This window comes from Macaca thibetana, chromosome 7 (genome assembly GCF_024542745.1).
Source record: "Macaca thibetana thibetana isolate TM-01 chromosome 7, ASM2454274v1, whole genome shotgun sequence".
In the NCBI taxonomy this organism is placed as follows: Eukaryota; Metazoa; Chordata; class Mammalia; order Primates; family Cercopithecidae; genus Macaca; species Macaca thibetana.
Genome location: NC_065584.1, coordinates 36,007,266 through 36,031,742, shown reverse-complemented (window position 1 = coordinate 36,031,742; position 24,477 = coordinate 36,007,266). Strand labels below are relative to the sequence as shown.

Sequence of the window (24,477 nt, the reverse complement as noted above, 5' to 3'; positions counted from 1 at the left end):
TGCACAGTTTGCCCAATTATCCCAACAACGGCAAAGGCTAGAGGGGGATGAGCCTGGATTAGCAAACAGCCTCTTACTGTAGTTTTGGAATTATATAATACATTCAACAGGGAAAGATTCTTTTTCACTGAACTACTCTCCTTTAAGTAGTTCAACTTTATGAGGCATGTCTGACCTTTCAGGGCATATTTCCTGAGAAGGATTCACAGAAAAGTGTCCTTTTCTGTCCTTCTAAAATGACACATTTCCTAAAATGAACGAAAAGTAGGAAAGTATTCCTACTCTGAAGCCCCAAAGAAGACAGTATGCAAAATCATCTCTTTTACTCCAAGCTTATGAATAGGGGCAAAAACTAGAGTCCATTCATCATGCCATTCAAACCTGCATTAAATAATAGCAGACCACCAAAATAGGCAACAGCCAGCCTCTGTACACCTCAGCTGCCTGCTACTGGGCGTGACACTACTAGAGATAAGACTTCGTTCTATGTGCTGTGATGTAATCTCACCATGCTTAATCTAACTTTATTTTGTGTCAAGAAACTTTGAATATAATTCTTTTTCTGAAAAAGTGCTTTTCAGAACAAATGTTCAAAGATCATTCCCACTGTAGATGTCACTTGAATCTATGGATTTGTAGTTTTTATCAAATTAAAATACTATTTGCTATTATTTCTTTATTTTTTCTGTCTTACATCCCGTCTCTCTGAGACTCCAATTACACGTATGTTATGTCACTCACTAGTGTACCACAGGTTAGTGAGACCCTGGTTCTTTTTTTTCCCCCAACCTTTTTTTTCCTTCTGTGCTTCAGTTTGGATAATTTCTATTAATATATCTTAAAGCTCCTTGTGTTTTTCTTTTCTTCCATGGTGTCTTAATGCATTGTTAATCCAATCCAATGAAATTTCCATTTAAGATATTGTATTTCAGGGCCAAAAGTTGCATTTGATAATCTTTTTAAATGTCTTCTATTCTCACCTCATTAGGTTCACACTGTCCTTCAGATCCCTAAACACATTTATAATAGTTGTTTCAGAATGTTCATCTGCTAATTTCATCGCCTCTCTGATTTTCGGTTTCTTTTTTTAATGGGGTTCCTCTGCCTTGGGTTATATTTTACTTCCTCACATGTCTGGTTGTTTTTGATAAGATAATGGATGTTGTAAATGTTTCATTGTTCAGTGTCTTATTTTTGTTATCTTCTTTAAGTGTTGTTTTGTTTTGGCAGGCAGTGAAGTTGCAGAACAGCTTGATTTTTATGAGTCTTATTTTTAAGCTTCGTTAAAGCATACCTAGAGTAGCTTTTACTCTGGCTCACTTAACCCTACTACTAAGGCATGACTTTTCTTGCACCTCAGTACTTGAATATTCAATGAAGTGTCTACTGTGGCTGCTCAGAACTCTAATATCTCCCAACCCAGTGTGAACTGTAAAATTATTTGGCTTATAGTCCGTTGGTAGTTATTCTTTCCCAAATATTTTGTCTTTGCTTGACTTTTGGAATTTATGCATATGTAGCTTACTGTCCAACTCAAGACTCAAAGGGACCGCTATTCAGGTTTCTGAACCTTTCATCTGATATTTCTTTCTCTTTGGTATTCTGCCTAGCAAATATCAGCCACCACAGACTTCCTGAACTCTAGTCTGTCTTGGCTTCCCCCTTCAGTACCCTACTCTGTGTCACTGTCCCACAAGTACCTCAAGGTAGAAAGCCCAGGGGTCATAGGGCTTATCTTCTGCATTCTTTTTTCTCAAGGATCACTACCCAAGGCTGCCTATTGTCCAGTGTCTGCAAATAGTTGTTTGAGGTATTATATCGTTTTTTCTAGTTATTCACAATGGCATGGTGAGTGCCGTATCAAGCACTTTGTTATGGCTGGAAGCAGAAGTCCCAGATACTTTTGATATTTATGCCGTCTCATTTAATTCCTACAAACCTGCTAGATACCAGTTATCCCCACTTTACAGAATTGGCTTCTTTAGATTAAGTAACATGCCCATGGTTAGATAGCTAGCAAGCATTAGGGAAGTAGAACAGATCCCAGTAGTGTGGTTAATTAAGTGTTCAGGGAAAGTATAAATGTGGAATGAAACATAGCAAAGCCCCAAGACCGACCTTTACCCTACGTCTTCCTCCCTCTTAAGTCCTTGAACTAACAGTACTCAAACCAGTTCATGCGATAGCTCTACTTCATGCATTATCATCATATTCATTTCTCAGTATTTTTGTAAAGGAGAACGAGGCTCAGGGAAGGAAGAAGTAATGAACTATTGAACCATTTCTTCTTTTTCCCAGTTATCTGTACAGAGACCATCTCTGCATTTCAGAAATAAGGATTTGTAGCAAACAAGCAAGCTACAAATAAATATGTCACAGGCTGGAACAATTCTGCAATGAAGAAATTTTTAATAGGGGATTTTTCCTTCTTTTTTGTTTGTTTCTTCGGATGGTATAACCTAGATAACTGCCATTCCCTCACACTATAATAAATACAATAAACTTCCCACCAAGCAGTTTGTTACTTGAAAGCTGGAGACCATCCTCATTTTTAGCTGTGTATGTGGGTTATTTAGGGAAATTATTTCCTGACTGAGGTTTGTTTGTCAAGTCAGTAAACAGGAGACTTAGAAGCCCTCTGTAAAAGCTTTCCTTCAAAGCCCTGCCTTCATTAATTTGCTGCAATGTTAGTGGCTGCTGTCTCCTCCATTTTTCAGCAGTGTTACAAATGCAGTTGAGGTTCAGGATCTCAGAAGAGATGTAAGACTTTTCATAAAGAAAGATTTGGAGGCAGATCATGTGATTGTCAAGGTGACCTATATAATGCCTGAATTTACTTATTAAGTTTTAAAGTTCTATACAAACATGAAGTAGCATTATTCTTTCATCCTTCTTCTACAAGCACATTGTCCCTTTAGAGTTGCTCAATACGCTCTTCAACCAGATAAAAAAGCATCATTTTTTTTCATTTTCCTGATAGTCATTCTCTTAAAACTTCCATAGTTTCAGGGTTTCATGGTCACTAAAAATATTATAATAAGAACATTGTATGCTTTATTCCTTAGTAATATAGTAAACAGTCTTGTTTTTAAAAAACTACAGATTCAGGAGGACATTTGCAGGTTCGTTACAGGGGTATACTGTACAATGCTGGGGTTTGGGCTTCTAGTGAATCTATTACCCAAATAGTGAGCATAGTACCCAGTAGGTGGAGATTTTGAGGTGGAGTAGGGTTTTCCAACCCCTCCTCTCAACCTTTCTCCCCACTTTTGGACCCCAATGTCTGTTGTTTTCATCTTTATGTTCATGTGTACCCATTGTTTAGCTCCTGCTTGTAATTGAAAACATGCAGTATTTGACTTTCTGTTTCTGCATTAATTCACTTAGGACAGTGGCCTCCAGCTGTATCTATGTTGTTACCAGGGAGATGGTGATGTTCTTCTTTATGGTTGTGTACTATTCCATGATGTATTTGTACCAGATTTCCTTTATCCAGTCTACCATTGATAGACACGTAGGTTGATTCCATGCCTTTACTGTTGTGAACAGTGCTGCAGTAAACAAATTAGTGCAGGTGCCATTTGATAAAATCCCTTTGAGTAGATACCCAGTAGTGAGACTGCTGGGTCGAATGGTAGTTCTATTGTTAGTTTTTGAGAAATCTCCACACTGTTTTCCATAGTGGCTATATTAATTTACATTCCCACGAACAGTGTATGTATATTTTTTCTTTTCTCAAAATCCTTGCCAACATCTGTTATTTTTTGACTTTTGAATGATAGCCATTCTGTCTGATATCAGGTGGTATCTCATTGTGGTTTTAATGTGCATTTCTCCAGTGATTAGTGATGTTGAGCATTTTTTCATGTTTATTGGCTGCGTGTATGTCTTCTTTTGAGAAGTGTCTATTCATGCTCTTTACCCACTTTTTAATGGAGTTATTTGTTTTTTTTCTTGTTGATTTGTTTTAAGTTTCTTAGAAATTCTGGATATTAGTCTTTTGTTGGGTGTATGGCTTGCAAATATTTTCTCCCACTCTGTAGGTTGTCTGTTTACTCTGTTAAATATTTCTTTATAGCAAACATTCTTTTTGCATTCTTTCTGGTAAAGTTTAGTGTCTCTATGATGTGCATAGTAATTTCAGGATTTTGGAATTCTTTTCTTCTTGGAAAGAAAAGTTTCATTATTTTAGCCCTAGTTTCATCTCTGAAACTTCTGAAACTATTCCCAAACTGTTGAAAATTATCAGCAAAACTCTATAAATCTAAAAGACCTCAGAAAAAAGCTGGTCAGATAGCATACACTGTGTGAAATGAGACATGCAGAGGACAGAGAGAAGGGGCTAGAAGTAGAAAAACAAATGATCTTCAGTGTTTTCTTCCCCAGCAGTTTTCCACTCTGGCAGTAATCCTTTTAGAACTAGACAGGCATATAAAGCACAATGTAATAAATGAATACCAATGACAATCTTTTTTTTCTGGTTCATTAATTTTGCTTAAAATTGACTTGAAATGCATGTATAAGTACACGTCAGTGGTGACACATTCACTTTAAAGTTTTAAAATGTACTAATTCATTCTATACGTATTTATAGAAAGGGTTCTTGACAATAGATAAGTTATCGATGCTCAAGACCTTAAATAGTTCAGTTGAATCCTTTGTTGTAGTAATACGCAGTTTTTTTTTGTGGTGATGGTCATTAATAATTAGAAGATATTTTCTTGGATATTTATGTTGTTAACCTAGTTTTCCAATTTTTGAAAAGTAGTCTTTGCTTTGTTCTATTTTTGACTATTTTTAAGCCTTCACATTTTATGTCAGCTTCAAAATTAGATTCTCCAACAAGCTCAAACTTGAAACTTAGAGCTCTGGAATGTCTTTAGAAAGCTGTCTGCAAGCCATAGTTGTAGTCTATTCTTAGAGCAGTACCTGACGGCAGTGGAGTTACTGCATTAGAGCTACCTGGGAGTGTCTGGGAAGAATAGATTCCCCTGTGAGGCCCCATACCCACTGAGGAGTGTTTTGGGGGGTGGGCCCTGAGAATCTGCCTTTTAATTTAGCTCCGCAGCTGATGCTGTGCATACTAAGTTTTGAGAACTACTGTTGCCTTTTGGTATACGTCAGAGAGTTTGTCTGAGAGCATCATTCTCTAAAATGCCGTCAAGTGTTTTGGACCTCAAAAAATAGGGTCAAGGCTGGGCATGGTGGCTCACGCCTGTAATCCCAGCATTTTGGGAGGCCACGGTGGGTGGATCACAAGGTCAGGAGATCGAGACCATCCTGGCCAACATGGTGAAACCCCGTCTCTACCAAAAATACAAAAATTAGCCAGGCATGGTGGCATGCGCCTATAGTCCCAGCTACTCAGGAGGCTGAGGCAGGAGAATCACTGGAACCCAGGAGATGGAGGCTGCAGTGAGCCAAGATCGCACCACTGCATTCCAGCCTGGGCAACAGAGCGAGACTCTGTCTAAAACAAAACAAAACAAAACAAAACAAAATGGGTTGATAGAGAGTTGTTTACTTACAGTGAATGTACTTCTGTTCCTTTTGCAACCACTAAGTCCAGTCTGAACACATATTCCCTTTACGTTGGAAAGTTAATAACTTTTTCTGCAGCTTCCAGTATTTGTGGGAACACTGATTCTGAAACTTTGTTAAGATTAAGGCAGTAGAGGTTTTTTTTTCTTAAGGAAAGTGAGAATACAATGTGCTTAAGTCTTAAAAAAAACTGTTAGACATTGCTGTATCACCTTTGTTCTTCAGTGTTAATGGTCTTGTTAAATTATTGTCTTTTTTTTTTTTTTAAGAACAAGTCTCTTGCTTGAATTGGAAGTATTAGAAAAATGTTTCTTAACTTGATGTGTGGACAGAATTCAGGGGTCTGTGAACTTGGATGGGAAATAATTTTTTCTTTACTTTCACTGACCCCAAGTTGAAATTTAGCATTTCTGTTAATTATGGCCATAGGCAGTAAACCACAGTAATTCGTTTACCTGTGATTTCATTGCCAATAGAAAGCACAGATATTTTCATATTATATTATTTGTTGTTGCAGATATTTCAAGAGTGTGTTCATCATGTCTTCAGCATTATAGTAGATACTAGACCAACTGCTACATCTTGTTATATAAATCTTGTGCATTCATATTTAAAATTATTTGATACTGTGTGCTTCAGTATAATTTCTTTTGAACTCTTACGTTTTTTATTTTATACTTTTACAAATATTATTCTGAGAAGGGATCTGATCCATAGGCTTCACTAAACTGCCAAAGAGGATCGGGTACAAAAGGAAAAAAAATAGGAAGAACACCTGTCTTGTCTAGAATCTTTTCATCCTAAATCATTTTCTTTTCTTTTCTTTTTTTTTTTTTTTGAGATATTTCTCTTAAAAAATTATTTTTCCTGTTATAGTCATCTCATCATTATATTTTTTTTAACTGTAGCTGACTCCACTGGAACCCATTCTCTGTACACAACATACAAAGATTATGAAATTATGTTCCATGTTTCTACCATGCTGCCATACACACCCAACAACAAGCAACAGGTAAGAGATCCTCCTGTTATCTGTGTTTTCACCCTTGTTTCATTTCCTCTAGAAGCCTAAGTGGCAAGTTTGTAAAATCTTAAACCAGAATTTAGTGTTGCACCTGTCACAGCAGCAGGAAGCTTTGTGCTTTGTGGAAGTAAGGAATAGCAAATGAGCTGAAAACAAATGAAGAGACCCAAATTTTAGGTTAACAGCCAGCTGGATGCCTTTGTGAATTAATCATTTGCTTTTCACCCATGGGATTGAGGTTTTCATGAAATCCGAAGAACAAGTTGAAATCATTGGTAATTACGTGACTCTGCAGGGTTGCAAAGAGCATCCATGAGAGGGTGAAGTTTCATCTCAAGAGGCCAGTGCACAGAGTAGGAAAGTTCTGATGTTTCATTATAGATTTCAAAGGAGATATAGAATACTAACTTGGAAAAAAGTCAAATGTCAACAGAATGATATTCTTCCTTACCACGTTCATTGGGAGATAGCAAGGAACATAAATAACAATTGCGTATGTGCACATCATACGCAGAGCTTCTCTTAAAATGTTCTAAAAGCTCAATGCCCAATTACTAAAGTGTAAGTGAGGTAGGAAAATGTGGAAACTAAGAGGTGACAGACTGTTACAGAGCAAACTGGAAACTGGCAGTATTGTTTTAGGGAATGTGTAGTAGTTGATTTTTAAAAATATTTTAAAATAAATAATAGCAAATTGAAATGTAAAAGAACCAGAGAGCTAACACACTCTTTTTTAAAAGCTATTACAAACTTGAGCAGTTCAGTTTTACTTCTGACCTTCAAATGGATATGGATTTTTGTTTTTGTCAGTTGTTGTGCTAACAGAGCACAGGCCAGCTGCAGAATGAATCACATCCTCTTTTACAGAAGTTAACCAAACACTGATCTAATCTAACACTTTATCACTTTAGGTTTGATTAAATCACAAATCTGGGTAACAAAGTTTTGCCTTTCATGATTGCCAGTGTAATAAAAAAATGGGGAGCAAAGCAATGAATCAGCTATAAATGTGAAGTAAACCTGTTTTAAGATAAACTCCCTGATCTGGACTTTGTTGATAATTTGTTTTATGCAAATCCCAGATTTTAGCTCTCTTTGAAAGAAAAACACCGTGCTAAGAAAGGCATAATAAACTTATTATTCTGACCAGTCAGTAGATGAAAAATTTAAGAACATTAGCAAAATGATCATTAAAGAGAGCATAAAGACTTATTCTGCCTGATCACGTAGAAGAGAAAGATGAGATTTATAAGGGTAAAAAATTTAGTAACAAGATTGGATTGATTATTTGTAACTAAATGAGTTGAAGTGGTAGGCAGAGAAAGCTGGCATTTAAATGACAGCTCTCTAAATTATTTAATTTTGGAGTCTAATCAAGGCAAAAATGTTACAGTCCTAAATCATAATGAGAAAGAAATTGGTACTGCAACATATCAAGAAATTTTCACTCTCTAGCCAAAAAATTTATTTTCTTCTATATAGACTACTTTATGCTTGGGAAAAAAAAAAAAAAAAAAACAGGAAAAATGTATCTTAAAAAATTTTTTTGCAAGCATTTTTAATATAAATATTATTTTTCATTATATGTAGCATAAGATGGAAAAATGGATTTGTTTCTATTTGGGTCCTTTATTAAGACGTTTATTTTTATATGTCAAGCCATATTTTGAAGAAAGAATAACACTGCAGAAAATGACATAATCTGTGCAGGAATGGCATAACATGTAGATAAATAGTATTTGTTTTTGGTATGTCCAAGATCCTGAGTAGATTAATAATCTTTAATTATTGATATGTTCTGTAGAGCAATCAATACACACCAGCCTTTATTTTCATAACATCTGATTGTATATCATATTTAGAAATGAACTCAGAAATAAACCGCTTCATTAGAAGACAATTTGGGATGCTTTCAAATTCCTAAGGTTAAAAGTACATTTCCTGAACATTCTAACTGCCAATTCTCAACCCTAATCTAAAAGGCTATTGTTTCTCCCAGTTGGCAGCCAATACTAGATCACTGATTTTACTGGTGTGCAATTTGTATGCCTTAATGTCACTAGAGAATATTTTTTTGAATACAAGTTTTATAAGTACAAGCTTATGTCTAATAGGTAGTTTATGTAAATGTCACACTTAGTTGTTTTTCTTTTTTAAAAGCCTCCATATAATAAGTATGAGAAACACAAATTTTATTCTATTTTTCTTTACACTATTGAATTAACTGCTGAAAGACACTGACCTGGGATGATCTGGGGTGCCTGAGTTTGAAAGCCACCCATCCAGCACCCACTGAATGGGAAACAGAGCGTGTCCCTAAGCAGCTTTCATTGCAATTAAAGAAGCTGTTTAAACCTGAAATTTACCTGCTTTTAATTGTTGCAACATTCTGGAATATTATTCTTTTCTACATGCCCAGCTTGTGACACAAAACATATATCAGAAAACACCTTAGCCACATTTTCTTTCAATGAAGTCAATTAAACCAGAACATAAATTACATTGTAATTATTTCAGCCATTCTCATCTCTAAAAATCTTCCCTATGGCACTTGTTTTTCTTATGTGAAAATGGAACAAAACTGTTGTTATAGAAACTGAGGATTTGGAGATGTTGGGACCTGGCATAATATGCCAGATATTGGGTAGATCTATTTGAATGGCTGTATCTTTTATGCAAATTTCAAAATATTCGTTTCCATGTTCTTCCTTAGAGGGAATAAGGCAGGCTAAAACATTGACAGTACCTGTGTAGATTACCTACCTTAACGTGTACTGATTAGTAATGAATGTTTTAATATATAAGGGAATTGGGGCGGCGGGGAAAGCAAACTATTGTCATTTATGTTGGTTGCTTATTTTTTCTTGTAGCTCCTGAGGAAGCGGCACATTGGAAATGATATTGTAACAATTGTTTTCCAAGAGCCTGGAGCACAGCCATTCAGCCCAAAAAACATCCGATCCCACTTCCAGCATGTTTTCGTCATCGTTAGGGTGCACAATCCCTGCTCTGACAGTGTCTGTTATAGGTGTGTATGGGTGTCACAGCAGGGGTGCTATGGATGTTGGCTGGTTATCACACAGAGGCCCCATTCAGCTCTGCATTCTGAGGTGGCAATGGAAAGTCTATTACTATTTCTTTTTGTCTTAAAACTGTGCATGCGGATGGCTGAATTCACATGATGATGTAATTCGGTGGCATTGACATTACCCAAGCATGTTGGTTAGACACCTGCCGTTTCCATTTGCACCTCCTCCTTAGGTGATGTCCTTCATCCATACCATCTGGTCACCAACCAACTAATTACTCATATTGCTAATTATATTTTTCTTTTGGCATGGCAAGAGCAGAGAAGAAGGATTGTAATAAATAGGGAAGAGAAGTTAATTTTTTGAAAAGTATTGTTATTAAAGAAGCCTAAATCCTTGCCTCTGACTTACTTGATTCACATTAGCACTCTGACTACAAGCTTAGAAGCGCTTCTATACTTTATTCAGCATTATTGAAATTGTTTCAGTGTCACTTGTTGACGCAGTCACATGAGTATCAGAATTCAGGCCTCTATCTGTGGAGACCTTTCTTTGTAAGAATTAGAGAGTTAGGAGAGTTAGGAGTTGAAGGGGATAGGGACCTGTGATGCTAGCTTGATATGGGTGTAGTGCCAGAATGTGTAAGGGTAATGTTCTGGCATTTGTAAGATGTTTTTAATGTGCATCAGTTCCTTTCAAAATATGGACATTTAGCATATCTTTCCATCCCTAAAATGTTGTCTGCACAGAAAGTGACCAGTGCAGATTGACAGTTGGTGAGATCCACAATTGTCTATCTTTAGGGGTAAGGCAAATTAATTCTAGGAGTAGAGTAAGTGTAGCTTAGAGAAAAAAAACAAGTAGAGGTTGTGTTGGTCTCCTGCTGGCTGTCACCATCCTTGCACGTATCCTAATAACTGCATTGGTTGAGCTCTTCTTACAAGCCCCACACTATTCTAGACATCTTACGTGCATGTCCCATTTAATCTTTAAAACCCATCAGGTAGGTACTGCTTTTATCTCCATTTTCAGATGATGAAATTTAAGCCAGGTCACTTGCCTTGGGTTAGCTGGCTAGTGTTGAGCAGAATTAGACAGGAATGCAGTCAGTTTGATTCTAGAGCCCAGTCTCTTAACCATGCTGCTATGCCACCTCTCTCACATGCTGGGAAAGCTGGGTTTTCCACTCCGAGCTCCCAACACAGAGGCTGTTCCAGAACTTCTCAGGTGCTGAGCCTAGGAGAACACCCAAGACCAGGGAAGTCTGTAGTTTCCTAGGATTGGGGCAGAAACCCCAACCATGAAGACCTAGATCTGAAACCTCTTATCAAGGAAATAGTGTCTGAAAGCTGCTCTGGTTAGTTGTAGAATGAAAGCACAGAACAATTGACTATAATTGGGATGGATAACTATTTGCATTTAGAAAATACTCAATTAAAACATGCTGTACACTCAATTCATGCAAAGGATTTCATACCACTTGACAGGTAGAAAGTTAAGCCCATTTTGAATGGGCACTCCAAAGTTTGGGGAGTGGAAAGCTATGCAGTTTCTTTTAAAGAGAGTTTCTTCTTTTCAAGCCTTTGTCTAAATCAGTACCGTCCAATGGGACTATAATGCAAGGTACATATTAATTTTACATTTTCTAATAGCCAGATTTTTTAAAAAGTGCCAAGATATAGGTGAAATTAATGTTGACACTGTTTTTGACCCATTTATACATTTTATTTACTCAATATATCTAACTATTATTTCAACATGAATTAACATGTGATTTCAGCATTTAACAATTATTGTGACATCTCACATGTTTTTTGGACTAAGTCGTTGTAACCTGAAGTACATTTTAGACTTACCGCGTATCTCAATTAGGATGCTAAATTTTCATTGGTGATACTTGATGTATATTTAGATTTCATAAAATTTACAATTGAAAAGGTAGATTTAATATACCCAGATTCTTCCAAATGTACTTTTTAAAATCTTTAAAATAACAGAATTAAGTATCAGTTTTTAAATCATATATTAATTAAAATGTAATATAATTTGATATTCCTTGGTCCCACTAGCCACATTTCAAGTGCTCAGTAGCCACAGCTGGCCAGTGGCCACCATAATGAACCGCACGAGTCTGAACAGACTGCTGAGGGAGGTGTGTTCGCCTTCTTCAGTGCTCTGTTTTTTTATTTTTATCATCCCTCCCCTGAAAATTATGATTTTTGCTTTCTCTCTCTTATTTTTAATCTGTTGCCTGGAGAGCCCATCTTTTGAACCCCATCGTGTAACACTAGGAGTCTTTGCAGGGAGTGGGGTACTGACCATCCCTGCTTAAGACATGTGGGCAGGTCTGGAATTTCCTAGTTACCAGGCTTGTTTGAAGGCCCAGCACACAGCTTTGAAGAGAATTTTGGCCTGTTTATCAATCCAAGAAAACATATCAGTTTGTAACATCACTGAAAGAAATCACAAGAGATTATAGAGTAGTGACCTTTGCGTGTTGTAAACTTTAAAGATCAATAATTTTTTGCCATCCTTGTCAAAAGACCGGCAGGCACACTTCCTCAGGTATGTGATGGGTGATGTCAGGAAGTGTTTGAAGGCACAGAATAAACAGGGCACCTTTCTTCTAGCCTTTAATGTTGGGGGAGGGGATAAGGACAAGCTTATTTTCTCATGAAAATAAATGTTATTATGAGGTAGAATGGGAAATATCAATTTTCAGTTAAAACATGAGTCTTCAAAGAATTTTTACACCCGTGAGTTTTTCTCAAACTCCAGCCACTCCCCAAACTGCTGGGGATATGAATTTATAGGCCTGTTTTATAGGCCTGAATTTATAGGCCTATTTTATTATTTTTTATTTAACTTATACATGGGTTGATTTATACTTTAAATCTAATTTAATTTTATCCCTAAGTGGCCAGGCGCGGTGGCTCACGCCTGTAATCCCAGCACTTTGGGAGCCTGAGGCAGGCGGATCATGAGGTCAGGAGATCGAGACCATCCTAGCTAACACAGTGAAACCTCATCTCTACTAAAAATGCAAAAAATTAGCCGGGCGTGGCAGCGGGCACCTGTAGTCCCAGCTACTTGGGAGGCTGAGGCAGGAGAATGGTGTGAACCCGGGAGGCGGAGCTTGCAGTGAGCCGAGATCACGCCACTGCACTCCAGCCTGGGTGACAGAGCGAGACTCCGTCTCAAAAAAAAAAAAAAAATTTTTATCCTTAAGTGATATAGCTAGAGTAACTCAAATGCTTTTAAAACATTTTTTTATTTTTGTGGGTACATAGTAGGTGTATATATTTTTGGGTTACATGAGATATTTTTATATGGGCGTGGAATGCATAATAATCACACCAGGGTAAATGGGGTGTCCATCACCCTAAGCATTTATCCTTTGTGTTACAAGCACTCCAGTTACACTCTTTTAGTTATTTTTAAATGTGCGATTAAATTATTTTTAACTATAGTCACCCTGTTGTGCTAGCAAATACTAGGTCATGTTCATTCTTTCTAACTATTTTTTGTACCCCAAGTGCTTTTTAGCATTTAAAACCTCTTGGTCCCAACTTTCTCCACCATGAACACACATATTTATTTACTTACGCCTACCTGGTATCTGAACTGCGGAAAGGGGAAAGTTTCCTTGAAAGAGTGTTCTGCAGTAATAGTGCAGAGAGGTGTGGGGTCATTACAGGCTGAAGTTATATGGGTATTTATGAGAAGATGGGATTTGATGTGTGTGTTAAAGCATAACTGGATGGAATTCAGCGGGAAAAACAGAAACCATTCTAGGAGTGGTCAGTGGAAAGGACAGAAGCCTAGTGATGGGAAGGAGGATGGAAAGTACAATAAAAAGGCTACTAATGCAGGAAGGATGACCAGGCAGTGGAGGCCCCCAGAATGCTAGGCCATCAATTCAACACTACGTAAGTAGAATTCTAGGAAAAATTATCCAGTGTTACCATGCCAGGTAATTTGTACACAGAAAAAATAAATTTGGAGACTGTCATTATCCATTTATTTTTCATTAGTTCTTTATCCAGCCTTTAGCATATATGTGCTAGACACTACTCTAGACCCTGGGATATAACAGGAGAACAAAGAGAGAAAAATCCCTATAGTGGATCTAGAGATGAGATCTCAAAATAATGTGGTATTATACTTCCATGGGACTAGAAAACTTACATAGGAGTAACTGACTAATTCAGACTAATTCTAGAGGCCAGTTAATGTGAGTCATCATGTAGCCAAGAACTCAGAAATCAGTCACTAAGTCTGCTTACTAAAGCTTATCCCATAACTGGTAAGAGAGCCCTCCAGTCTCTACTGTTTTATTTGTATTGTTGCAGTGACCTTAATTGTCTGATCCCAGTTGATAGAGAAGATTAGAAGCAACAAAATAAAAAAGATGAAGGAGCTGTTAATAGCAAGTATATACTGGAAACAAATATTTGTTTATTGATAGAGGAGATGCTGAAAAACTGTTCACATTAAAGATACGAATTCAATAAGCATAGCAATCTGGGGTCATTTGATTTTGAGGCAAACAACCAAATATATTAGTTCCTACTTATCTGTCGGGGATATGTTCCAGGAACCCCAGAGGATGCCCGAAACCACGGATAGTGCCTAACCCTATATTTACTATGTTTTTTCCTATATGATAATGTTTACTTTATAAATTAGGCATAGTAATTAATAAAATATAGCAGTTATAACAATATACTTTAATAATAGTTATATGAATGTGGTCTCTCTCTCAAAATACTTTGTTGTACTATACCATGGCTAACTGAAACCACAAAAAGTGAAACCATAGATAAGGGGGAACTATTGTGTGCTTCAGTTACTCCTGAGGGCTTCACTGTGGAAACACAGTATAAAATAATACCATTTTTCAACAACTAATGACTTAATGGATTTAAGCATCGATCATCAAAGGATGCAAATACCATAAAAAGAGACAAATATGTGCCTCATAATGGAAGAATACAACCTCACCTATGCATTATTTTTGCCACCCCCTAAAAAAAATTAAATCTGAATCTGATCAAGCTGCCAGACAAGCCAATTTATAGGAAATACAAAAGACAGAGGAACATGTTTGTAGTTGACAAAATTCAGACCCTGAATAACTCGGCAGACAAAAAGCCCAATTTCTTCAACAAGTAAGTTGCAAGAAATAGTGAGAAAGTGGAGGGGAATCTATAGAATAAAATATTTTTTAAAGCTAAATTAATTGCAATGTGTGGATCCTATTTGGATCCCAATTTAGACAAAAAGACTATAAAGAAAATCTTAGGACATCCTAAACAATTGTCAATTGGAACATTGACACTCTAGTTGATGAAATAAAATAGTTGTTATTCATTTTAAAACTAGAATAGTAATAAGTAGTCATAACAGTGACCCTGATTCTTCAAAGCAAATGTTAAATTGTGGTCAGAGGTATGTTTAGGAAGGTAGAAATATGTGTTACTCCTCTCAGAGAGGTTTCCATACCCGGTAATTGAAATGTAATAACTGTTGAAAGGAATGAGTGTGATATAGTACAAAAAGCACTTGGAATTAGACCAAATTGTTAAACAGTGCATTGGGAAGTTGCTTGACCTCCACTTAAAATCCTATAAGTAAAATGTCTAGCATAGGCAGAGAGGAAGTGTGATGCATGCCCATTAAATGTCTGTGTTCATCCTCTTTCCTCTCTTTAAAAAAAAACATGGATTTGCAAGCTTCAGCTGAGAAGAAGAAAAACCTAAGTAGGTCAAGTGATAGAAATTTCTTTAAGGAGGTCTATTTCAAGCCTCAATTAATCAGCATTCCTATTGTCCACTACAGCTGACCTTTCTAAAACAATAATCTGATTATGTCATTCATTGTGCTTAAAAGCATTTAGAGAAAAGTTCAGACTTGCAGGCATAGCTTACTGCATGGGGGCGTCAGGTCTGGCCTCCTGTCTCTCAGTCTCATCTACCAGTCTGCACCCCATGCCTACCTCACTCCTTTGGAGCTACTGACCACTCCCCAGAACAGCGTGCTCTGCCCCTCTGCTCTGTACATGCTGCTCCTCTCACACACTCCCCTTTCCCTGCTTCATCTGATGAATTCCTGCTTTTCTTTTTTCTGAGAAGGCTCCCTGGACCTCCCAGGACTAAAATGCCTTTCCTAAGTGCTACCCATAGCACCCTGTACTAGACTCAAATCACTGGCTGTGGCTCCCACCAGATTTTGAGTTTCTGGAGGGCTGAGCCCAGGACATCCTCAGCCTTGATCCTCAGCTTAAGCAAAGTGACTAGCGCATAGTAGGTACTCAGTGACTGGTGGATCAATACTGTTAGAAATCAAGAGAATGATTGGCACATATTTGATCTTTCCTGTCCTTTGCCCAGATCTGCTTTCTTGGAAGCTGCCCTGGCCAGTAATCTGATCCAGGCTCCAAGAAGAGGAAACTTCCCTCTCTCATTTGATGTTTTCTGTGTCACTTTCCTTTTAAATTTTGGGCTGGGGATTGTTGATTATTGCTGTTTTTCCATTGTGCTTTCAGAGTTCAAATATCTTATATTTCTCAATTTTTATCCACTAAACTTCTGTTCAGACATCTTTGAAACAGGCCGGGTGTGGTGGCTCACGCCTGTAATCCTAGCACTTTGGGAGGCTGAGGCAGGCAGATCACAAGGTCAGGAGATTGAGACCATCCTGGCTAACACAGTGAAACCCTGTCTCTACTAAAAATACAAAAAATTAGCCAGGTGATGTGGCGGGTGCCTGTAGTCCCAGCTACTGGGGAAGCTGAGGCAGGAGAATTGGTTGAACCCGGGAGGCAGAGGTTTCAGTGAGCCAAGATCGCGCCACTGCACTCCAGCCTGGATAACAGAATGAGACTCCATCTCAAAAAAAAAAAAAAAAGAAGTAGTAGTAGTAGTCTTCGGAACATTTTCATGTGTCAGCTTGAAGTTGGCTTTGGGTGTCAAGACTTGTTACTTCATCCAAGCTCTTTGATGCCAACCAGTGTTACATGGCCTATATCAACTAGAAATAGCCTCATCATCTCTTTGGCCATGTAACTCATGTGGATGGTCCCTTTTAGCAGGCACCTCAGGAGTAGAAGGTTTCAAAGCACTTCCTGAGAGGGAGTAAGTGTGGGCTTGTCGTGGAGCACTCTCTTGGCTGTCCAGAAGCTTACATTCCAATCCTGGCTCTCTCTAACAAATCTGGCAAATCCTTTTACTTCTCTGTATCTGTTTCCTGGAGAAGTGAAGAATTTGTACCAGCTGCTCAACCGGAGGTTCAGGAAGATGTCAAACCACAGAATACAAACAAGACACCTTCCTGGTTGCTCAATGTACCCAAAGATTTTGGAGTGAGAAGATATTTTTATATGAAAATGAACACAAATGTTTTTCAGTAGAATGTAAAATCAAGGTGAATTTTCAAATGAAACCCAAGATTTTATTGAAAGAATTTGAGGAACATTGAGTTCTCTAAGTTCCCTTCCTGTGGTAACTTTCCATCACTGTTTTAGCCTCTAGCTCTGTCTGTCTGTCATCTAGATAACCCTTTTGAGTAGAACATTCCAGTCCTCAACAATGCTGGGTAAATAAAGCGTGGCTATGATTTTAAAGCATGTATTATTTCCAAGAAGATGCAGAATTGCCAGCTAGGCTAACATAAGTACAGCCAAGCAAAGGCCCTTTGGAATCTACCTTTAAAAATACCAAGAACCATTTATAATTAATATATCTTAAGTAACTACATACAGCAAACTGAGATTCTAGAAAGGTTTTTTTCTTACAGAGGTAAAATATTCTGTTTAGCTTAAACCAGGCCTTATTATCAAGAGTTCAGAATTTGTGGCATCTAAATTAATGAGCTTTTAACCGTGTAGAAATATTGCCAGTTTGATTTATCCAAAACAAAATCACTTACTTGAAAAGAGCACTCCAGAGTATCATCTTCCTCATCTTCTGTAAGGTTTCTATTTCTGGCTATGCGAAACTGATTTCACTGCCTGTATCATTTACCTCCCTACCACAGTGAATCACTGAAAATTATATGTTAAGGATTCAGTTCTTTTCCTCACAGTTCATTATAGCTGTTTCTAATTATTGGTAGGTTTTCACTGTATGTTTGTCTAAAGTTCTATCAATTAATAAATGGATCTGCAGAAAGCCAGTTAGTTTAAGGGGCAAGTAGATGGAGGGGGCTTAAAATCACACCCCCTGCTAAGCATTTTGCTCTCCTTATTTAAAATAAAATCACAGGTATTTTCTGAGAAAGAATAGCAATTTGAGTGAAATTAGCAGATGAGAAATTGCCAATTTTAAAATGAAAGATATTAAATATTTCTAGATTCTTACAGGATTCCACTTAGAAAAATCTAGCAAACCTGAATTTCAGCATATTTTGCTTGACTTTAAGAGAAAATAACACGATCAAATTAAAATTATACAGCTGTCAGCGTTCAAGTCAGGCAGTTCACAATAGACAAGAAAAATTGCCTTCCTAATACATATTGGTATAATTAAGCCATATGGAAGTCTCTGAATTCTCTCCTCCAGTTAGAAAATGGAGTGTTGGTTGCCACTGTTCTTTGTCATGAAGTGAACTAGGTAGTCTTTTAAAAATACACTTGTGAAACCAACAAATAGGCCATCCCATGGCATCTTCTGAGTGTTTAGCTTTTCCATTCCACCAGAAATATAATTTGCATCCTGAAGTTGCTGATTTTTATTTTTCTTATTTTCACAAGAAATAGCTATTTATTGAAAAACAAAGCTGAATATCTTAAAGCAAACCCTTCTTAAAGAAAAAGTGAAACAGAGCTCTTCAATTTTATTTGAAAGATGCATTCTCTGATTATGCCGTTTCTATTCTAAGAGTTCAGAAGAAACAGTTTTTTTTAATAGTTTCCCTAATACTAAGTATAATTGCATAATTTGCTCACTTTTAATTTGGAAAGAGGGATCTTTGTTGTTTTAGAATCATTTCCAGCCATGTCAAACTTTACTAAAATCTTGGGACATGATATAAAACACTCAACCTCTGTATTTCTTTTTTTTTTTTTTTTTTTTTTTTTTTTTTTTGAGACGGAGTCTCACTCTGCCGCCCAGGCTGGAGTGCAGTGGCCGGATCTCAGCTCACTGCAAGCTCCGCCTCCAGGGTTCACGCCATTCTCCTGCTTCAGCCTCCCGAGTAGCTGGGACTACAGGCGCCCGCCACCTTGCCCGGCTAGTTTTTTGTATTTTTTAGTAGAGACGGGGTTTCGCCATGTTCGCCAGGATGGTCTTGATCTCCTGACCTCGTGATCCGCCCGTCTCGGCCTCCCAAAGTGCTGGGATTACAGGCTTGAGCCACCGCGCCCGGCCAACCTCTGTATTTCTATATCAACAACTTCCTTTTTTGTTTTAGGATAAACTTACTTTTTTTCCTTTTGAGGTTCAAAATAATAGGTTATTACAGATGTTCATATGATCCTTTTCTTAGGCCCAATTTTAGGAATATATATTCAAAAGAAATGACTGGAACAGGCTTTCTTACATCAATCTTGCTTAAAGGAACGGGAGAAGGAAAACATTTTTCTTGCAAATAGATTGTCAGAATAAAATGCCAAAAGGACCAAGCAATAGCTCAGTTTAAAAATATTATTTTAAAGCATTGTTGCTGTTACATAAAGATTATTCTCATACTATTACTCAGATTCCAATTTTCATTTTAAAATTATGCTTTTAATCTGGTTGCATGATGCCTCACTCTTAGGCCAACAAATACTAGTTAAGTTTTATTAAAATTTAATTCATTTCTTTTGTGGCATGCATCTTCTGATATTTTTAATATAAGCTATCTGCTTATAGGCATCATATCTAGAATGGAGAACACATTTGTGTTCTCACAGAATGGATGCTTGTTCTAAAAGATGATGTGGTTTCAGTAACCTCCCTTGAAAACAATTAGTAGGTATGTAAAATGTCTTATGCAGAATATTACAGTAAGCCTATTTTTTTTCATGGAGTTGCGGTCAGTTTCCTGTCTGTCAAAAAAAAGTTAATAGTGTTAGCTTTTGGGATTTTGGGAGGTTTGTTTTTGACCTAGAAAAAAAATTTATGTTGTGTAAATCCTAAATGTGGTTGAATGAAAAACTATGCTCATATTAAGCAGAAATGTGTGTTGTTTCTCATGGAAAAATAAGCAGCTATTTTGCATCTGAGGTATGTCTTTGTCTTTGAGAAAGTATATTTTATTCTGATGTTGTGAGACTGAGAAATACTAACGTGGCTCTCTTTGATCTTTGTCTCTCAGTGTGGCTGTCACCAGGTCCAGAGATGTGCCTTCCTTTGGACCTCCCATTCCTAAAGGGGTCACTTTCCCTAAGTCAAATGTGTTCAGGGACTTCCTTTTGGCGAAAGTGATTAATGCAGAAAATGCTGCTCATAAATCGGAGAAGTTCCGGGCCATGGCAACTCGGACCCGCCAGGAATACCTGAAAGATCTGGCAGAAAAGAATGTCACCAACACCCCTATCGACCCTTCTGGCAAGTTTCCATTCATCTCTCTGGCTTCCAAGAAGAAGGAAAAGTCTAAGCCATATCCAGGAGCCGAGCTCAGCAGCATGGGGGCCATTGTGTGGGCAGTCCGGGCTGAAGACTACAACAAGGCCATGGAGCTAGACTGCCTTTTAGGGATCTCCAATGAGTTCATTGTGCTTATTGAACAGGAAACAAAGAGCGTGGTCTTCAATTGTTCCTGTAGAGATGTGATAGGGTGGACTTCAACTGACACCAGCCTCAAAATCTTCTATGAACGAGGAGAATGTGTTTCAGTGGGGAGTTTTATTAACAACGAGGAGATCAAAGAAATTGTCAAAAGGTTGCAGGTGAGTCTTTCCTTCTACTTCCTTATATGCAGTTTCTCTTTCATAAAGCTTTCAATACAGACTAGAGCCAAGTTACTGAACCTTGCACTCTGTTATTAGCTTCTCTGAAAACTCCCTTGATGTGTGAAGCAAACAGAGTTTATCTCATACTTGTGTTTTACATGGATGTTTTGGAAAAGTAGAACAAGTTGGGGAAGACACATTTACTCTGTGTGTGTGTGTGTGTGTGTGTGTGTGTATTCAAACCCCATTTACATGTGACCTGTTCCCTGGTGCTACAGCCCAGTCATCTGGTGGTGGTGCTGAAAAGAATGTTTGAGTATCTGCTGCCTTGAATTTTACAAAGGCCAAGTGAGTAGCAGTATATGGTTTCTATTTACTGCCAGCTCCCTGTAGGTTTCTGGTAGAGGTTTCCTTGTAACTTCAGGGAAGCCGTTTAACTTTTTGGATGCAACAAGTATATTCCTTTTGGCCTAATGAATAGGAGACTAGTGAAGAAGAAATAACCAGACTGCTCTTCAGCTGGCAATAAGATATTCAGAACTAACCCTGCTTGCAATGTTTTTCCAGTTCCATGTCTACCACTTAATACCCTATTGCTTTAAACCACAGTATCTTTTATTTCCCTGTCTAGTTTGTTTCCAAAGGCTGTGAATCGGTGGAGATGACTCTGCGAAGAAATGGGCTAGGACAGCTTGGCTTCCATGTCAACTATGAGGGCATCGTGGCAGATGTGGAGCCCTACGGTTATGCCTGGCAGGCAGGGCTGAGGCAGGGCAGTCGCCTGGTGGAGATCTGCAAGGTGGCGGTTGCCACTCTGAGCCATGAGCAGATGATCGACCTCCTGAGAACATCTGTCACGGTGAAGGTTGTCATCATTCCCCCGCATGATGACTGCACCCCGCGGAGGTAGGTCTGAGGAGGCAGCTGTGGGCCTGAGACTCGAGTGCAGCGTTTGCGTACCATGTAGAACATCTCTTAGCAGGTAGTGGAGTAGGGTGTTGCGAAGAACAATAGATTACATGTGATGCTGAATGTTTCATCCATGGAGTCTGACTCAGGACGAAACTCCCTTTCAGTGTGTGGCAACAGCAGCTGGAAAGAGTGACTAAATGGAATTTATAAATCCATCTCTGGATTTATAAGGTTGCCATTACAGATAGAGAAGTCAGGTAATATATATCTTAAGAATCTTCCACTAGGAGCTGAGAAACATTGAACACTTAGCATTAAAAGACACTCAGCATCTCAAATTGTCATAATGTTTTTCTTTTATGTTCCATGATGCTCTTATTCTCTTCTCTCTCTCAATTGCTGCCCCAAACTCAGCAATTGTTTGGACCTTTGCTGTCTCAGTCTGGCAGCCGCTTTTCCTATCTGTGTCTGCATGTGCTAGGGTTTGGCTTCAGGTGAGCTGCCCCTGCTCATGGTGCTTTGGCATTTTGGTTCTTAGTCTTTTCAAAAGGGAAAACCTAGGAGCTCCCTGCCCCACCCAACCCCCCACAGCTCCTGCCAAGCCAGCAGCACTGTTGAAAATTTAATTTCTGTGTCTCTGGGGAGGTTTCCTGCGGGAAGAAATTTAATCAACTGTTTATTTTCTCCTTTGGACACGCACATGCTATTTTTGCTAGTTTTTAAAATCTTTTTATTTTATGCCATTATTTTCTAAGAATTTCTCTTAGGCTTTGGCAATTGATTCTTGGGCTTTCTAAAGCCAAGACAGTGTTCTGTGTCCTATTTTGCTACTAAGATGACCAGCCCTACACCTGAGCTCTCATGGATTTGTGAATATCCGATGGTAGAAAGTTAATGGTTATGATAGGCTATTTGTGTGTTTTAAAAAGTAAAGAGCAGCAAATATATATGTGTGTGTGTGTGCATGTGTGTGTTTTATGTACTCTGCTCAGTATAGTATTTCCTAATACTGCTTACCTCCTAGATGGCCTAGGGATTATGTATATATGTCAAAATGTAGAAAAATTCATTTGTCTGATAGTTTGAAGAACTGCCTTTTGGATGACTGCATTTCCCTGGAAATCAAAATATGAACTTGTAATTTCACCTGTTTTGGAGAGGGGTAAATATTCAGAAACTGCCCTACCCACATACCCTGCCTTAGTTAACCAGGTCTAATGAACCTTATTAGCCTTTTCTGGTTTCCCCAAGCATGCCATCATTAAATGTTAAGTAATGTGCTGAACTGTGATTTAAAGAATGATGTGAGGTGGCTCAGAAAGGCAGTGGGGTTCTTGCTTACGACAGTCTCCAGCCTTGCTGCACTCCTTGTCTCTTTCTCTGCTGTCTGTCCTTCAAATTGTCTACTTTATTGCTTCTGAACAGACAGTTATAAACGGGAGAAGATAACCAAGCTTTGTAAATTGTCAACCTTAATTACCGACAGTAAAGAGTTACAGATGTTAGTCTAAGAACTGTCTACTGAAATATGGAGCCCTTGACCTTATGACGCCATCTTGCCTGCTCAGAAGTCTTTCCCTTGTATCTAGGCTTCCAGGTTTATATGTGGGAAAGGAGAGGGAAGTGGGTTTGTGTGATTGTGGGTGGGATGAGACAACAGTACACATATCGAAATTGTAAATAGCTGTTACTAGAAAGATGGATAAGAGGCCTGGACCTGGATAGATGGAGCCATGATAGGAGGTGTACTAGACTAGATATATTGTGGTGTGTCAGTGAAAATAACTAATGTACTCAGTTTTTTACTTTAATATGCCAGGCCCTGGAAAAAGCACTTTTTAATGGATTAGCCCATTTAATTCTTATAACAACCCTCTCTTGTAATAGTGTTAGTAGCATCCCTGTTTTAAAAGTAACCGAGACTCAAAGGTTAGTAACTTGCTAAGCTCATCTGGCAAATTTAGGTCTAATGTCAGAGTCCAGGCTCTGAACTGCCACATTGTGTGCTTAGAGCGCAGATTCTTTCCTTATACACCAGAATCAGCAGTGATGTGCTGGTAAGTTGGCTTTCTGCTGGGGGGAAGGAAACTTTATTTGTAATATTTGCTGATTTCTGTGGTACAGATACTCCCACTGTAGCTGGTTCCAAGCTACCGATGTGATGTCACTGCAGGCAGCATTGGGGTAGATGGGATGATTACCAGCTCCAGCACACCAGGGAGTGAATGAGCTGTCACACTGCTGTGATGCTCTCAGGCCTTCCCGGAGGAGCCAGTGGAGCTGCTGGTGACATGTCGTTTGGGTGCCAGGAGGGGAGGCTGGGGAAAGGATTAGTGCACTGCACAGCCCCACCAGCCGGGAGGGGGACATGGGGCCCCTTTCACTACAGTTCCCATCTCAAAAGCCATGCAGTTTCCATCTGAAAAGTCAGACCAGGGCAGGGCAGGTGGGAAATGCCTCGATGCCTTTGGAGGGCTGAAAGCCTGCTCCTTTCTCCTTCCTTTAGAAATAACTTCAAAGGGAACAGTTGAAGCATTAACACCTTGTTACAGTTTTCAACAAAATAGAATAATGCTCTTATGTCATTTTTTTCTTCTCCTCCGCACTTCACACTCCCACTGCTGTTTTTCTAGCGACTAATTACTCTGTTCTTTGAATAGTCATTCTCTTCTTTGTCAGCTGAAACTTTACCACCATTCACTGCAGCTGCAGTGAGAGGCGGGACAGGCCTCCTTGAGGCAAGCTGCTCCTCTGCCCCTCAGCCTGGTGGTTCTTAGGGTTGCCAGGACCCCGAGAGGGACACAGGTGAGGGGATGGGGGAGGTGGTGACTGTATGTAATACAAACACCCCCAAGATCTAATACAAACACAAATGGATTTGTGTGTTCACATGGGAGAGTCATTCATTTTGAAAATGCAACTTTTACAATATATGTAATAGTTCAATAACAAAAAAGTGTTACTTAAATAACATGTAAAAGCCTGTAATCCCAACAATTTGGGAGGTCAAGGCTGGTGAATCATTTGAGGTCAGGAGTTTGAGACCAGCCTGACCAACATGGTGAAACCCCTTCTCTACTAAAAATACAAAAAAA

At 38.4% G+C, this 24,477-nt stretch overlaps 1 protein-coding gene across 16 annotated transcripts in view; it reads left to right on the top strand.

The window, feature by feature from the left end:
- Nucleotides 1-24,477, top strand: part of SIPA1L1 (signal induced proliferation associated 1 like 1) — a 408,737-nt gene that overhangs the window by 324,566 nt on the left and 59,694 nt on the right. For all 16 annotated transcript variants that reach the window (XM_050797315.1, XM_050797320.1, XM_050797322.1 and 13 more), the window contains 4 exons: nt 6,450-6,553; nt 9,436-9,593; nt 19,894-20,467; nt 21,102-21,376. In XM_050797315.1, the coding sequence (XP_050653272.1) occupies nt 6,450-6,553; nt 9,436-9,593; nt 19,894-20,467; nt 21,102-21,376 (1,111 nt within the window). The remainder of the gene's footprint in view (nt 1-6,449; nt 6,554-9,435; nt 9,594-19,893; nt 20,468-21,101; nt 21,377-24,477) is intronic.